The following is a 16,092-nucleotide window of genomic DNA, read 5'->3' as shown; positions in this document are numbered from 1 at the left end:
CAGCAGGGCAGCCCCCTGAAAGCCGGGGAGATGGGAGCTGCTGGAGCACCCTTTTTAATCCTTGGCATGCTTTTACTCTGGAGTTTTGCTCCCAGAACTGTTTCCTTCATCCCTGTTTGGCCCCTTGGGGATGGGTTGGTTTGGGAAGGACCTGGTGGTCTCCAGAGGGTCCCCAGAAGGGATGCAGTGATGGACAACCCACGCTGGAGATGCCCAGAGCGTGTCCACCACAAGCTGCCGCGTTGTTCCCAACACTCTCCACCTTCATCCCTCCTCAAGACCCCCATCCCCAAACCCCAGGAGGCCCTTTGGTGGTCCCAGCTGGGGCCGGGGGTGGGGAGCTGCCCACCACCGCTGCCCTGCCCATGCCCAATGGTTGGACGATACCTTCTTGGCTCCCGTCAGAGCTGCCTTCTGCAGCTTGTTGTAGCAGTACTTGGCGTAAGTGCTTATTGCCACCCCTGCAAGAGAAAACAGAGAGCAGAGGGGGGGTGTCAGCTCCGGGTCGGGGGGGTGTGTGTCATGGGGGTCATGGGGGGGGTGTCTGTCCCATGCCGGGTGGGGTGAAGCTCCTCCCAGCTCCAGGAGGGTGTCAGGGTCCCCCTGGGATGTGGGGCAGTGCTGGTGCTGCTCCATCACCACTGCTAGGGCTGGGCGGGGGGGGCGGTTTGGGGAGACCGAGGTCTCCCCCCAACCCCAGCTCCGCCGGACAGCATTCACCTCACCTTGCAGGGGGTGCCCCCATAAATTAACCCGCTCCCCAAGAACCTCAGACCTTGGAGAAGCCACATCCTTGTACCCACCTAACGTTGAGCCTCGGAGCCCCCTTTGGCTCTGTCCTCTGGCTCTTGGGGGCTGAGTTTTTCACCCCGCAGCCATTGCTTCCACTGGCACCCCCAAACCCCCCCGACACCATCCATCTTCTCCTCCTGATGCCACCGCTTCCACCCTCATCCCTCTCCGCACCCCTCAGCCTCTCCTGATGTCCTTCAACAAGGCGATGGCAGCCCCAACCCTTGGAGCAACCCCAAGCTGCCAACGGGCTCATCCCAAGGGAGATGCTCTGACATCCCGCAGCCGAGAACCCTGGAGACCCAGCGGTACCTTCTGGACCACCCCAGAAGACATTGGCAGCCCCATAAATTCTTCCAAGAGCCTAAAAATAGGCAAATTGGACCAAAAAAAAAAATATATTCCATCATCATGGGACATCCTCTCCTTTGGTAGCTTTGAAACCACGGCGTCAGCACCGGTCCTGGTGCCGGTGTGGTTTTTGCGCTGCCGGAGCCACGTGTCCCGGCGCATCCTGAATGCGTTGTGCTGGTGAGAACGATCCTTGAGCTAAAAATGTGCTTTTTTCCTATGTAATATTGGTGCAGAAGAGGGGAAAAAAAGGGCTCCTGGAGAAGAGCCAGTGGCCGGCAGCCGCTCGCTGTCCCGACCGCTCCGATGGGAGTTTTTTTTGGTTAAAACCAGATTTGGGGAATCGGGAAGATCGACTTTTCCCTCCGTCCCAGATGTTGTCGTCTTCAAAGGGCTTCTTCGATGGTTTTGGGGGTGCAGTAAAAGCTCTGGGCGGGGGGGTGATGGATGTGTGGGGGAGCCTGAAGCCACCCTGAGGGAGGGGGTTTGGGGGATGTCCAGGACTGGGTGAACTCAAATCTGGTGCTGACTCATCGACTCATTGAATGGTTTGGGTTGGGAGGGACCTTTGAAGGTCATCCAGTCTTCACCCAGATCAGGTTGCTTCCTTGGATCCAGCCCAGGAGATGACTGGCTTCCCGGGCTGCGAGAGCACGTTGCCGGCTCGTGTCCTGTTTGTCACCCCCGCAGCGTCCCCAAGTCCTCCTCTCTTCACCCCTGGGTGGATACTGGGGGCTGCATCCCCCTCCCCCAGGGGAAGGACCTTGCCCTGGGCCTGGTTGAACCTCAAGAGGTTCCCATGGGTCCCACTTCTCCAGCTCATCCTCAGGAGGCTCAGCCCCATCACTCAGCTTGGTACCACCTCACAACGTGCCGCGGGCGCGCGGCGTCCCACCGTCCGCGTGTCCAGAGAAGGGCAGCGGGGCTGGGGCAGGGTCTGGAGCACAAGTGTGCTGGGGGGCGGCTGAGGGGGCTGGGGGGGTTTAGCCTGGAGAAGAGGGGGCTGAGGGGAGCCCTTCTCGCTCTCTGCAGCTGCCTGAGAGGGGCTGGAGTGAGGGGGGGGCTGGTCTCTGCTCCCAAGTCACCAGTGACAGGACGAGAGGGAACGGCCTCAAGCTGCATCAGGGGAGGTTTAGGTTGGAGATGAGGGAAAATGTCTTTCCTGACAGAGTGGTCAGGCCCTGGCACAGGCTGCCCAGAGAGGTGGGGGAGTCACCGTCCCTGGCGGGGGGGGTTCAAAAAATGTGCAGATGTGGCCCTTGGGGCCACGGTTTAGGAGACATGGTCGAGTTGGGTTGATGGTTGGACTTGATGATCCTCGAGGTCTTTTCGAACCTTCATGATTCTATGTTTCCATACATCGTTGACGAGGATATTAAACAGCGGCCTTAATTTGGGGATGCTGCCGAAGCCGTTTCTTGGGGTGCCTCCACCCCCTGCCCCCCCCCCCCCCCCCCCCCAGAGCTCCAGGTCCCAGCCCCGCCATCGCCGGGTTGAGGTTGAGGTCCCTCAACTTGCGCCAAGAACCTCTTGGTTCCATCGGGGATGCCGAGCCTCCGCCCGTCGGCGAGCTCCCAGCGAACCAACCCCGCCCCCCGCCGCCCCCAAACCCCAGGGGATGCTGGGAAAGGCAGCTCCTCCCCCGCGCCCCCCTGCCCACCCGCCCCACCGGTGACGGCACCGAGGGTGCTCCTCCCCCACGCAGGGGGGATCCGTCAAACGCCGAGAAACCCCTCGGCGTCTTCTAAGCGGCTCCGCTTTACTGGACTCCTACCTTCCCCCCCACGTTAATTATGATTAAATGTTTGCATTTATATATATTTATATGTAATATCATATATAATATTATATATTTATGGATAACATGATATATAATATTATATATGTATGGGTAACATGATATATGATATGTATTTATGGCTAACGTATTATATATTTATGGAAAACATTATACATAATATATATTTATGGATAACGTGATATACAATATTGAATATTTACGGATAACGTTATCAATAATATTATATATTTACGGCCGTTATATTATGTTCTATATTTATGGATATTACACGTAATATTATATAGTCACGGATAATGCGATATACGATATTGTATATTTATGGATAACGTTATGCATAATATATATTTATGGATAACGTGATATATAATATTATATATTTATGGATAGCATAATATATAACATTATATATGTATAGGTAACTTTATATATAACTTTATATATTTATCTCTAACGCTATAGGTAATACAGATTTACACATTATGTATGCGATTTATGAAATAGTATGCAATGTTATGTTCATATAAAATACTATATACGTTATATGTAGCGTTATATAAACTCATCTATAACCGTCTACACGCTATTCTACAGTTATATCAGTTATATATTATATTTACATTAGTCGCGTTAATACTGAAGGACTATTAAGGACTAGATATTTAATTTCTAACGTTTTCTGTACACCATATTCCCATATATTGTGCGTAACGCTATAGCTAAATATATCTCGCATCCGGGAGGCACTCCCGCGTGCCGGCAGGTAACGCCGCCGCGGGGCAGGCGGCACGGCCCGCGCCTAGACCGCCTTCCTTCGCGCGAGGCCTCTCGCCGCCCCTCGGGCTTCGCCTCGCTGCGACGGCAAACCCGGACCCGCCACCCCGGGGCGCCCCCTCCTCCCGCCGCCCCGCGCCCCCCGCGCCCCTCGGGGGGCGGGGGGGGGGCTCCCGGGGCAGCCCAGGGAGCGCGGCGGGGCCCCTACCATCGTGCTCCTCGATATGGGGCTTGGGTTTCTTTCTCAATTTGGATTTCTTCTTATTGGTCCTTTCCAGGATCTCTTTAATGTGCTGGGTCACTGGGAAACAAACAAAGCGATGAAGACAAGGGGGATGGAACGGGGAGGGGTGGGGGTGGGGGGGCGAAGGAAAATAAACCTGGGAGCGAACACGTGAATGGGAGCGAAAGCGGAACGGGGACGAAATAAATGCAAATAAGAAATCGTGAAAATTAAGCTGGCAGGGAGAAAACAAAGGAATAAAAAGGAGATGAAACTAAGGAAAAGTAAAAAAAAATCAAATGAAAATAAAAGAGAAATGGAACGAAAATGAAAACAGAAATGAAAGACATGAAAATAAAATGAAAAAGAAAAGTAAAAATTAAATGAAATAAATGGAAATAAGAAAGAAATGAAACAGAAATGAAAATAAATAAAACGAAAATGAAAACTGGAAATTAAAATGAAGTAAAAAAAATAAAAATGAAAATGAAAATGAAAAACTAACCCCTGGAAATAAAAGTAAAAATTGAATATAATAAATGAAAAGAAAAGAAAAAAGAAATGGAAGACAAATGAAAATTTAAAAATTAAAATTAAAAGGAAAATTAAAATTAAAAAGAAATTAAATAGAAATGAAAATAAAAAGAATTGAAAATGAAAATAAAGACTGGAAATAAAAATGAAATTAAAGTTAAAATGAAAATAAAAAAGAAATGAAAGAGAAATGGAAATGAAAATAAATAAAATGAAAATAAAAACTGGAAAGAAAAGTAAACATTAAATAAATGAAAAAAGAAATGAAACAAATTTAAATAAATAAAATGAAAGTGAAAACTGGAAATTAAAATTAAGAAAAATAAAAGTGAAAATGAAAATAAAACTGGAAATAAAAATAAATAATGAAAATAAACAAGAAAGGCAAATGGAAATGAAAATAAACAAAATGAAAATGAAAATAAAACTGGGAATAAAAGTAAAAATTTTAAAAAATAAATGAAAAGAAAAATGAAAAAGAAATGCAAGACAAATGAAAATTTAAAAAGTGAATTTAAAAGGAAAATTAAAAAAGGAATAAAAATAAAAATTATTAAAAATGAAAGTAAAACTGGAAATAAAAACAAAATAAAAAAATTAATGACAATGAAGATAAAAAAGAAATAAAATAGAAATGAAAATCAAAATAAAAATAAATGAAAATGAAAATGATAATAAGTAAAATGAAAATAAAACTGAAACTCAAACCCAAAACCACATGAAACGGGATGGAACAAAACTGAAAATGAGGACACAGACTGACTCCCAGTCGGGCGGCCGGCGGGGCCGTGGGGGACCCTCTCCCCGCGGAGCGCCGGGTTTCCACCGCCGGCGCGCCGAATCCAGCGTGAGCGCGGCGACGGCCGCGAAGTGAGTTTGACACCTCTGCTGCGGGGGGGCTGGGGGGGACCCGGGCATCCCCCCCCACCCCCCGGCCCCCGGCCGTGCCGCCACGGCGGGGGCCTCGCCCCGACCCGTCCCCGGAGCCGGCGCTCGCACACGGGGACACCCCGCCTGGGTCCGGCCCCTCTTGCCCCCGAGCCGGCTCCGCGTGACACCGGCGTCCCCCCAGACCCTCCCCATCTCTGCCCCCTGCACCGCCCGCTGCGAGGCGGCGCCCACGGGCTGTGGGGATCCCCAACCCTCCGGCCGGGCCGTGGGTGGCCAGCGGGCAGCACCCCCTCCTGCCGGACTCGGGGCCAGGCACCGACGATCCCCGCGCCCCGGCCGGACCGGATCCCACCCTCCGCCGGAGAGCACCAGCGGTGATGGAGCCGGGACGGCCGAGCCCGGGACTGGAGGGCAGCTCCTACAATTCCCACCCGTTTGGGGTCAAATAGTCAAAATTTATGTCTCTTCTAATCTGCCATGACCGAAAAAAAACCACCTCGGGAGCCGGGAATCAAGCTGGCTCCCCTTCCAGGTTTTTTTTGTTTTTAAATTTTTTTGATCCAAAGCTACTCAGGAAACCAGGAGAAACATCTGGAGATGGTGATATCAGAGAATCATTTGGTCTGGGTTAGGAGGGACCTCTAAAGGGCTCCTCGTGGGCCAGGAGAAGTCCTGGGAGCTCTCGCTTACGGCCACCCCCAGCGGAGGTGACGCCGAGCCTGCAGCAAAGGTGTCAACGCTCATTTCGTGCCGGGTCTCACGCTGGATTTCTGTGCACCGACGAGGAAAGGCCGGCGGTAAAGGCACCACCGCGCTCGCTGTACCTCCAGGAGGGCTGTTGGATGAGTTCCTCGCCCACCTTTCAACAAGGAAACTCATGAATGCGAAGGGGAAAGGAATAAAATAGTAATATATATATGGGTTGCAACATCAGCAGGGGCAAAAGCCACCGGGCAACGGTTTCCCTCTTACCTTTAGTGTCATTCACCGGATCCATGTGCCTGTAAATATATCCTTCTAGGTAGGAATGAAATTTGGGTGTGGGTGGGAAAAAGGCCAAACAAATGGCCATGAGCTCCCAGCCCCGGGCCAGGCTCTCGTAACGGAAGTTCTCGGTGGTCTGCCGGCACAGCTGGATGTAGAGCTCGTCTCTCAGACCCTGCATGCTCCAGCCTTTGGTGGCGATCTCCAAGGCCACGTTGAGTTGGTCCGTCTTGGCCCGCCGGTCCCCCATGTACATCTGAATCAGTTTAAATATCTCACATGCCTCTTTCTTGACGTTACGGTCGTTGGTCATGATCATGGGTTTCTTGATGGACTCGCTGCTCCAGGCCAGCATGTTGGCGATGGACACCTTCCTGCGGAAGAGCCCTTGGGTGTGCTTGTTGAAGTGCTTGGAGGCCCAGTTCTCAATGTCCGTCTCCGAGGAGGGCTTCCGCAGGTTGAAGGTGGGGAAGACACAGCTGGCGCTAGGCATCATGTTCCTGGTCTGTCTGCTGCTCTCGAACTGGGCGCAGGCACCGAGATCCTCCGACTAGGAGACAGCAGCCAGACAAGTCCATGTTACAAACAGCGTGGCCACACCACCAAACCAACCAGCCAACCAACCAACAAACCAAACATGAAACCAACCAACCAACCACGAAACAAATCAAACATGAAACCAACCAACCAACCAACCAAACATGAAACCAACCAACCAACCAACCACGAAACCAACCAACCACGAAACCAACCAACCATGAAACCAACCAACCGACCAAGAAACCAACCATAAAAACAACCAAATCAACCAACCAACCAACCAACGACTCAACCAACCATGAAACCAGCCAACCAACCAACCATGAAACCAACCATGAAAACAACCAAATCAACCAACGAACAACTCAACCAACCATGAAACCAACCAACCAACCAACCAACAAACCAAACATGAAAACAACCAACAAACCAACCAACCAACCAACCAACGAACAAACCAACCAACCATGAAAACAACCAACAAATCAACCAAACAAGCAACAAATCAACCAACCATGAAACCAGCCAGCCAACCAACCATGAAACCAACAAACCAACCATTGCATCAAGAGGTCACCCCACACTCGCTCCAAAAGCTACGTCCTCTCCAAGTAGCTGCTCCTCAATCCCACTGTGGGCAAGTGCAGCTGGCCTGGTGACAGGGGCTAATGGTGCTCGTGGCACCAGTCGACATCGGGAGGGAGGGGACCAGTGGGGATATCAAAGCCTGACGTGCTGGACTCCCTTCGCACCCGACACCCTGGTCACTCAGGCTTTGCAGTCATGGATAGAAGCAGCTGGTGGCTATTAGTAATGTGGGGGAAGCAAAGGACAAGTGGCTTCGGGCTCCACCAGTCTTTCGGTGAGGGGACACACTCACCTGTAACCAGCCCCCAAATAATCCCCTCTCCCCAAAGTCATGTTGCACGGTTCTCCAGCGGCCACAGGAGGAGGCTGGCGGCTCCTCCAAGCCATGAGCAACACGGATGTTGTTTCTTTACCTCCCGTGTGCAGAGGGACACAAGCTGCCCAGGATCCATCCTCACCTGCAGGGCACCCAGCTGGGAAGGACCTCTGCAGAGCAAAGGGTACCCCTGCAGACCACCATCCTTCTACTACTGGAACCAGCACAACTTATGGCTAGCACCCCAGGAGGTGGAGGGACACCCAAACAGCTGATGACCAGCATGGAGAATGGTCACTTGGGATGGACTACTCCCTGGTCTTGCAGGGCTTCATCGTCTGTCAGCTCCCTCTTCTGCACGTGCAACATCCGGGCCAACATCACCTGGGTTTGGTGGCCCTGGGGATGTGACCCGTGGCTTGGCAGGGAATGACATGCCACACCATCCAGAGGTGACATTGCTGTCCTCACCATGCGCAGGGGAACCGTGTTGGTGGCCCTGAGCCGGGACCGTGCACAAGGTGACCACAGTGGTGCCACGGGTTTGGGGCTGGGCTTTTAGACAAGGAACAGAAGGAGAAAAGCAGGAGGCAAAATGAAGGTGGAATGAGCCAGGGCCATGTGGAGGTGGCAAGTCCAGAAGGGGACAAGGAAGACACTCAAAGAGCCACCAGAGCTGCTGGTAGACATCTGAGCCTCAGTGTCTTCAAACAAGTCAAGTTTCTTTTCTCCTCGCTCAACAGCTCCTCCCTTCCCAGTGTTGAGGTCTCCTCTTTCCACTGATGTCGCTCAGCTCCAGCCTTGCACCACGGTGACGACAGCAAGGACCTGGCCATGGGGACACAGAAGCCTCACCCCTGAGGGATCCAGCTCTGCCATTCCTGTGGAGGCCACATCACCTGAAAGGTCCTTCTGTGTCCTCCAGCTGGTCAGCTGAAGGCATGTGGGCCTTTCTGGGTGGAAGGAGATGCAGCATTTGCCACAAGGCTTCTCGCTCTGCAGCCATCGCTGCCGCGCCTCTTCCAAAAGCTGGGCCACGAGCTGGGCCACCGCCAGCCACGCTGCTCATCCAGGGCACCCAGGGAGAAGCAAAGGACCACGTTGGCTGGGGACGTCAGCCTTCTCCAGCCAAGTCCACTCCAGTGGACAGCGTGGTCAAGCTGGGGAGCGACACAGGCAGCAGAACGTGATGGGTCCTCTGCTGCTAGTGCCAATGTAAAACTAGCGTCAGCCCTAATTAGCACAGTCCTAAATGAACTTGGGGGAAGCCTCGGCCTACAAGGGGATAAGCAATCGGGTGTCAACGGCAGCCGGCCGTCACCTCCTGGCAAGGGGTGACCTTCCTTTCAGCTCGGGGATTAGGGGAACGCTCAAACTCAAGCATTCTGTGGGGGAAGGAAGCCCTGGTCCCACGTGGATGGGACTTGGACGTATCCCAGTGCAGGGCCAACGTGGGGACACGCCGTTGGTGACACTGGGCATGTCCCCATCGGTTGCACCACCCTCTCACATCTCCTGTGCGCTTCTCTCTTCTGCCAGGTCTCCACATCTCCCCATGTGTCATCTCCAGCGTCATTTTGCTCTGGTTTTCTTCTCCGTTTCTGCCGCATCTTGCTGTCATGGACAGCGTGATCACCCTCCACCCAAAGCTTCCTGCCCGGACCAGCCGCAGGTCCATGCCCACCGCAAGAGGCTTCTACTTCAACCAATGTTGAAGGTTGCTCAGCTGATGGGGGTGGAGGAAACCTAACTAAAACCATGTGACAACGTTAGACATGATCATCAAATGGTTTAGGTTGGGAGGGACCTTCAAAGATCATCCACTCCAACCCTCCTGCCATGGGCAGGGACATTTCCCACTAGACGAGGTTGCTCAGAGCCCCGTCCAACCTGGCCTTGAATGTTTCCAGGGATGGAGCATCCACAAGTTCTCTGGACAACCTGGGCCAGTGTCCCACCCCCTTGGCTGGAAATCTGCTCTTCCTGGAACGGGTGTCCCAGAGCTTGAGGACAACATCAGACAGGGTCAACCAGACAGAACGGCCCAGGCAGCGGAGCCCCACCACATCCTGAGCTCCACGCAGAAGGCACAGGATCGCTGATGGTGGGAGCTATTCCTCCTGGCCAACATGAGCATCCAATGCAGGTTTGGAGCTCTCCAGTTTTGGGTTTGAACCTCCTTGTGCAGCACCGAGTGCTTGGGGACGCTTGTGCATAGGGAATTTTCTCCTGCTGCCTCTGGATGTGACACCCCACTGATTTCCTTACACATTCCCATGGGCAAAAAAGGCATTTTCCAAACAATTTGCTGTTTCCCAGGTCCATGTCCAGGGTCTCTCTCCTCCTTGCTGATACCAAACTCCATCTTCCAGGCAGTCTTCCATGTCAGATTGCTCTCACCAGGGTAACTATCCCCACACATAGTGTCATCATCCATTTTTAAAAAGCTGTTATAGCTTTTCCTAGCGTCCTTCTATCAGCTCTTGTTGCATCCAAAAAGCAATTCAAGTGGTTTTCCTCCGGACACCCTTGTCTTCACCTCCCCACCTCCCATCTCCAGGTTCCTCTGGCTGCGGGGACGCAGGCAGCGTCACTGCCCTTGCCCACAGCGGGAGAACCACAGGTCAGAGGGGCAGATTTTGGGTGTCGGATGCTGGAGGGGAAAAAGCAGGAGAGCGGAAAGCCAGAAGCTGCTGATGGGAAACATCTGATGGGCTGGAAGATGGGCATAGGGGATGCACCAGCAGGTCCAGGTCAGAGCCCACGGGGGGCTGTCAGCAGCAGGAGGGCTACACCGCCACAAGAATGGACTGTGGCAGCCCCAGGAGCACCTCTGGGACGGGAGCTTGGGGCAGGAGGGGTCTCCAGGACCGGGGCAGCTCAGTCCCAGGGAGGGAACAGGCAGCTCAGAGCCCTGGGACGCAGATCCTGGAAAGCTGATGTGCTAGGGGCTGTTTCAACCCAACATTTTGAGGGACCAGCTTGCTAAGGACCAACTTCTCTGAGGGACCAGCTTGCTAAGGACCAACTTCTCTGAGGGACCAGCTTGCTAAGGACCAACTTCTTTGAGGGACCAGCTTGCTAAGGAGCAACTTCTCTGAGGGACCAGGTTACTAAGGACCAACTTCTTTGAGGGACCAGCTTGCTAAGGAGCAACTTCTCTGAGGGACCAGCTTGCTAAGGACCAACTTCTTTGAGGGACCAGCTTGCTAAGGAGCAACTTCTCTGAGGGACCAGCTTGCTAAGGACCAACTTCTTTGAGGGACCAGCTTGCTAAGGAGCAACTTCTCTGAGGGACCAGCTTGCTAAGGACCAACTTCTTTGAGGGACCAGCTTGCTAAGGAGCAACTTCTCTGAGGGACCAGCTTGCTAAGGACCAACTTCTTTGAGGGACCAGCTTGCTAAGGAGCAACTTCTCTGAGGGACCAGGTTACTAAGGACCAACTTCTTTGAGGGACCAGCTTGCTAAGGAGCAACTTCTCTGAGGGACCAGCTTGCTAAGGACCAACTTCTTTGAGGGACCAGCTTGCTAAGGACCAACTTTGAGGGACCAGTTTGCTAAGGAGCAACTTCTTTGAGGGACCAGCTTGCTAAGGAGCAACTTCTCTGAGGGACCAGCTTGCTAAGGACCAACTTCTTTGAGGGACCAGCTTGCTAAGGAGCAACTTCTCTGAGGGACCAGCTTGCTAAGGACCAACTTCTTTGAGGGACCAGGTTACTAAGGAGCAACTTCTCTGAGGGACCAGGTTACTAAGGAGCAACTTCTTTGAGGGACCAGCTTGCTAAGGGCCATCTTTGAGGGACCAGCTTGCTAAGGAGCAACTTCTTTGAGGGACCAGCTTGCTAAGGAGCAACTTCTTTGAGGGACCAGGTTACTAAGGAGCAACTTCTTTGAGGGACCAGCTTGCTAAGGGCCAACTTCTTTGAGGGACCAGCTTGCTAAGGAGCAGTGTCTTTGAGAACGCAAATCTGGCAGCCAGGTCGGCAGCGCTGTTGATCCCCATGTGCCAGGGAGGAGACGGAGAAAGGACCTGCATGGGGCGCTGCCTGCGATCAGATGGCACCGCCTGCACCAGAGGGACGAAGCTCCTCAACTTACTTTCAGTTCTCCCTGGGGAAAACAACTGGAAATTGCCTCGGAGTTACTGGTGGGTCCGGTGATGGGTTCAGCCACCACTTGGATGGCTGGAGCTGGGGTGGTGGGTCAAGACTCAAACTCAAAGGTGGTGCTGGCCGTTCCTGCTCACTGCAAAAGCCAAGGGCCAGCAGCGCTGCTCCAGCACCTCGAACCGCTACAGCTGGGAACAATCTGGGGAGCAAACCCTCATTTTTGGCAGAGGACCTCTTTGAAAATGGAAGCCGGTGGAGAGAGCAGAGAGAGGCTGATTTTCTCACTGCTGTTTACACACCCTGGCCATATCTCCTCGCTGTGCAGAAGGGACATCCCTGCTCACGTGTCTCCCCCAGCTAGAGATGGCATTTTGGGTGTCCCCGGAATCCAGCGCTCTTGGAGGACGATACAAAGCCCGGGCTGAGCCACCGCGAGATTGCTAAGGGAAATCTGCACCGCTGCTGTCCGACGGTGCCGTGACGTGAAATGCAAGGAGATGAGTTAATGCAAAGCATACGAGCCCTGTGCGTGTGCCGGGATCACCGAGCACAGCCGGGGACGGGCACTTGGCGCTCCCCTGGGAGCCGGGTGGGTGCTCGGGGTCCAGGAGCTGGCTCCCACTGAGCAGCAGCCAGACTGCGGGAGGACACGCAGCACCCGAAGCCGTGGCGCAGGGCTGAGTCTGCCACGGTGCAGAGGTGCCTGTACCAGCGCTTGGTGGCTACAAAGGTGCAGGATTGCCTGGGGACCATCCTGCTGGATCTTCAGCAGAGGTAGGGATTTAAACCAGCTTTATAAGAAGGAGCTTTAATGGGGAGGGTGGCAGGGACACCGCGCTGCCACACGGTGTGGCCGGCCTAACCTGGCTCGGCACCCGAGGAGGTGCCGCGCGGCGGGCGAGGGTTTGCAGCATGGGGTATGCACCAAAGCCCCCCAACAGCGGGGACATCCCCGAGGACGTTACCTGAGATGGATGCAAGTAGGGCTCGGGGGAGGCCAGGTTGGTCTGCACGGAGACGCTCTTCTCCAGCAGGATCTGGGGGAAGCCCAGCTTCTCGAAGGTGTTCCTCTTCCAGTGCTTGTTCTCCTGCTGTGCCAACGCCTCGTCCTCGCTGAAGGCTCGCACCACCGGACCCGGCATGGGTAAAGGGAGGGCACCATCACTCTCGTAGCCCGAACCGTCCTTTTGGGAATCCCAGCTGCTCCGTTGTTTCATGTGGTAGTGGGCTTGCTGGGCTTCCCAAGCCAGGCGTGCCTGTGCCAGGAAGGGCTCGGGGAAGCCCCGCGCCGCCTCCGCCTCTGCCGCCTTACTCTCCGTACGGTTCATCGGTGACCTGTTGGGTCCCGGGGTGGCTCGTTCCTCACCCAGCATCTGCTCGCCCAACACCTCCCGGTCCCCCGAGCCATCCGTGGAGGAGGTGTTGGGGTCGTGGGATAGGGAAGGCTTTCGGCTTTTCCTCTTTCTGGTGGAGGGCGAGTAGCCGGTGGAGGACAAGGTGTCCTGTTGGCTGGACCATGACATGGAGTCCTCACCCTGGGCCACCTGGCCACCCGTTGGACCAGGGCAGAAGTCGGGTCCCTCCATGCTGCTGTAGTCACCTGATTTGATCTCCAAGCGTTGGTCCCGGACCAGGCAGGGGCTGTGCTGCAGCGAGTAGGAGCCGCCAATGGGGTTGGGGGAATATTTATGCCTCAACCCCGTCTTCATCTTGGGGCTGGAGCCCGACTGCTCAACGTAGACCAGTTGCCTGACATACTCCTTGCCGGCGGGGCTGTACTCCAGGCTCATGAACCGGTCGGGACACTTCTGTTTGGTGAGCACCAACTGCTGGTAGGGAGAGTTGGAGCCTTGCTTGGGTGATTGCAGGAAGGGGTGAGGTTTACGGATGGGCGATTTCTGCGGCGAGCCGGCTTTGTAGCTCCCGCTGGCTTCGTACTGCATGTCTACGGGGGGTTCGTCGTAGATGGGAGCCTGGTACTCCATGGGGGGTTCCTCGTAAAGGGGGGGCTCGTAGGCATAGCGGGGCGAGGAGGGTTGCGACTCACTCGAGTGCTTGCGGTGCTGGGCTTGGAGCGGGGAGCAGAAGGAGTCCCCCCGGCCGAGCAGCGGCGAGCAGCTGCCCACGTGCTCAGCCCTCTTCAAGAAGGGCGACTGCTTCCTCTCCGGGAAGAAAACAGAGTTGTCGGTGTCGGGGGCGAAGGTTTGTAGGTTGGGCGACTGTTGGCCCCCTGAGGGTCGCCGCGAACGGGTACCCGGTTGGTTTTCGGGCGCGTAGCCATTGCCTTGGTGCATGAGGAAGCTGGGCTCGCGGTCGGTCACCTTGATCAGCATCCGCTCCTTGGTGCCAGCGTTCCATCGCAGGGATGATGTCCTGTGGGGAGAAACACAGCGCCGCCATCAGCGAACGAAGCCCCCGTGTGCCCACAGGCAGACAGACGCCCCCATACCACTGCCCCGGGACCCCCCAGACCCTTGGTTGCAGCAGAGCCCAAAGGGTGGACATGCCCAAGCATCCCAAGCCTCTCCCATTAGGTGAAGCGCATCTCGGTGATGGAGAGACCAGGGTATTGCCACCATCGCAAACGCAGTGGCACCATCCTGCAGCCCTCCCTGGCTCTGACAGACCTCAGCCACCCCCAGGGTGCATGAGGGCTTCACAGGCTGGAAAGCCAAGCCCCAAAAAGCGATCACACCCCTTGGAGCACATCTCTAGGTGACAGTCCTGAATCAGCCCTCCCGGCTTGTGCCTTGGAACTCTTGGAGCCAAATGGCGATGGAGGAGCGAGCACGGCCATCTGCTGGGGACAAGCGTTGAGGCAGATGTACATTTGGGACAGTTTCATGGGTGTTTGGGTGTGCAGTCCTTGTAGGGAGCGGGGACTGACCCCCACCGTGGTCTCCACCTGGGACTGGTCCCTTGCTGGGACCTCCCACCCCAGGGCAAGAGGGAGAAGCTGCCTACACACAGCCACATCTCTCCCACTTCTTCTTGCTTTCCATTCCTTGCAGCATCCAGGATTACCCCATCTCACCCCCTGTATCCAGCCCCCTGCCCAGGATTAACATCCTACTTCAGTTCCCAGCTGAGTGACATTAAAACCAGGAAAAAAAAATACTAATCCGAAGCATCGTTTCAAAAGAAGTTGAAGGCAAAAACCTTCAGACTTTGCCCCTCTGCCGCAGTGGGAGCCCACGGTGGAAGGATGGGGCAGGGGACTGAACCTCTGCCCATGGTTTGGCTCCTGCAGCGATGCTAAATAGCTGGGGGAAGTGGGTGGTGGGGGCTTGAAAACACAACCCCAAGCCAACCACAACCCAAACTGTGGTGGTGGATGCCCACGGCTTCCTTTTCTTGATGCTCAAGCTCACTGCATCCCTCAACCACTTTGCGTCCCGTGCAATGCTTCCCTTCCACTGAACGCCTTTCAACGTGGAGCATCCTACTGCACCTCGCTGGTGTGTGCCTTGCAGACACTGTGCCTGCACACCCCAAACCCACACGGCCTCGGGCTGGAAACCGCCTGGTGGAGCCTGTTCTTGTAAGTACAACATGCAAATAAGTGCCAACGGGGACCTTCTTAATTCTGAGATGTGACTAATCATCCCCAAATCGCCGCCCAACAGGCAGCTTCTACGGCAGTCCTGGTGCGAGCAGGGGTGAAAGCTTAGCTGGTCAACACATGGAGTTCACTGAGCAGGGCTCAACGGAGACCAACTCATCCACAAGTGAGAGAACCCTGGAGCCTCCAGCCAGAGCCAGGAGACCCCCTTCACCTCTACCTGAAGCCCATTTTCTCGTTAAGGCATTTGATAGTCCTGGTGGGTAACACCTGCCCTGCATGACCACGTGTCCTGCAAAGCATCACTGATGCTCCAGCAGTACGTCTGCAGGTTCAAACCTATTTGCAATTAATCAAAGAGGGCTTTTTTTACCTCTTTGTTAATAATTCACAGGCAGAAATAATTAAAATCTCAGGATAATCTCAGCCCTGCAGGATTAACTCCTTAGGACTGGGTTGCAGGGAGCTGTGCAACCCAGGCAAGGCTGCCTGGGCTCCATCTGGGCTGGTCAAACTTTCCCCTCAGGGCTGCTCAGTGTCCTGGGATGAGCAAAAAGACCCAAAGGGTGGGGAGCAACTCAACCCTTCTCAAATGAATCCACCTCTCCTGAGGCAGCTCTGAGCAGGCA

At 54.2% G+C, this 16,092-nt stretch overlaps 1 protein-coding gene across 3 annotated transcripts in view; it reads right to left on the bottom strand.

Moving 5' to 3' along the window:
* The window catches only part of ARHGAP39 (Rho GTPase activating protein 39), a 155,755-nt gene that overhangs the window by 6,862 nt on the left and 132,801 nt on the right, over positions 1-16,092 (bottom strand). For 2 of the 3 annotated variants that reach the window (XM_075085992.1, XM_075085990.1), the window contains 4 exons: positions 12,867-14,274; positions 6,336-6,897; positions 3,924-4,016; positions 388-461 (listed from right to left, as the gene is read on the bottom strand). In XM_075085992.1, the coding sequence (XP_074942093.1) occupies positions 388-461; positions 3,924-4,016; positions 6,336-6,897; positions 12,867-14,274 (2,137 nt within the window). The remainder of the gene's footprint in view (positions 1-387; positions 462-3,923; positions 4,017-6,335; positions 6,898-12,866; positions 14,275-16,092) is intronic. The other variant, XM_075085993.1, reaches the window with a different exon arrangement.

The sequence above is a fragment of the Phalacrocorax aristotelis genome, chromosome 2, assembly GCF_949628215.1.
Source record: "Phalacrocorax aristotelis chromosome 2, bGulAri2.1, whole genome shotgun sequence".
NCBI lineage: Eukaryota > Metazoa > Chordata > Aves > Suliformes > Phalacrocoracidae > Phalacrocorax > Phalacrocorax aristotelis.
Note: the sequence above shows the minus strand (reverse complement) of the source record. Positions and strands in the feature narration are given on the sequence as shown.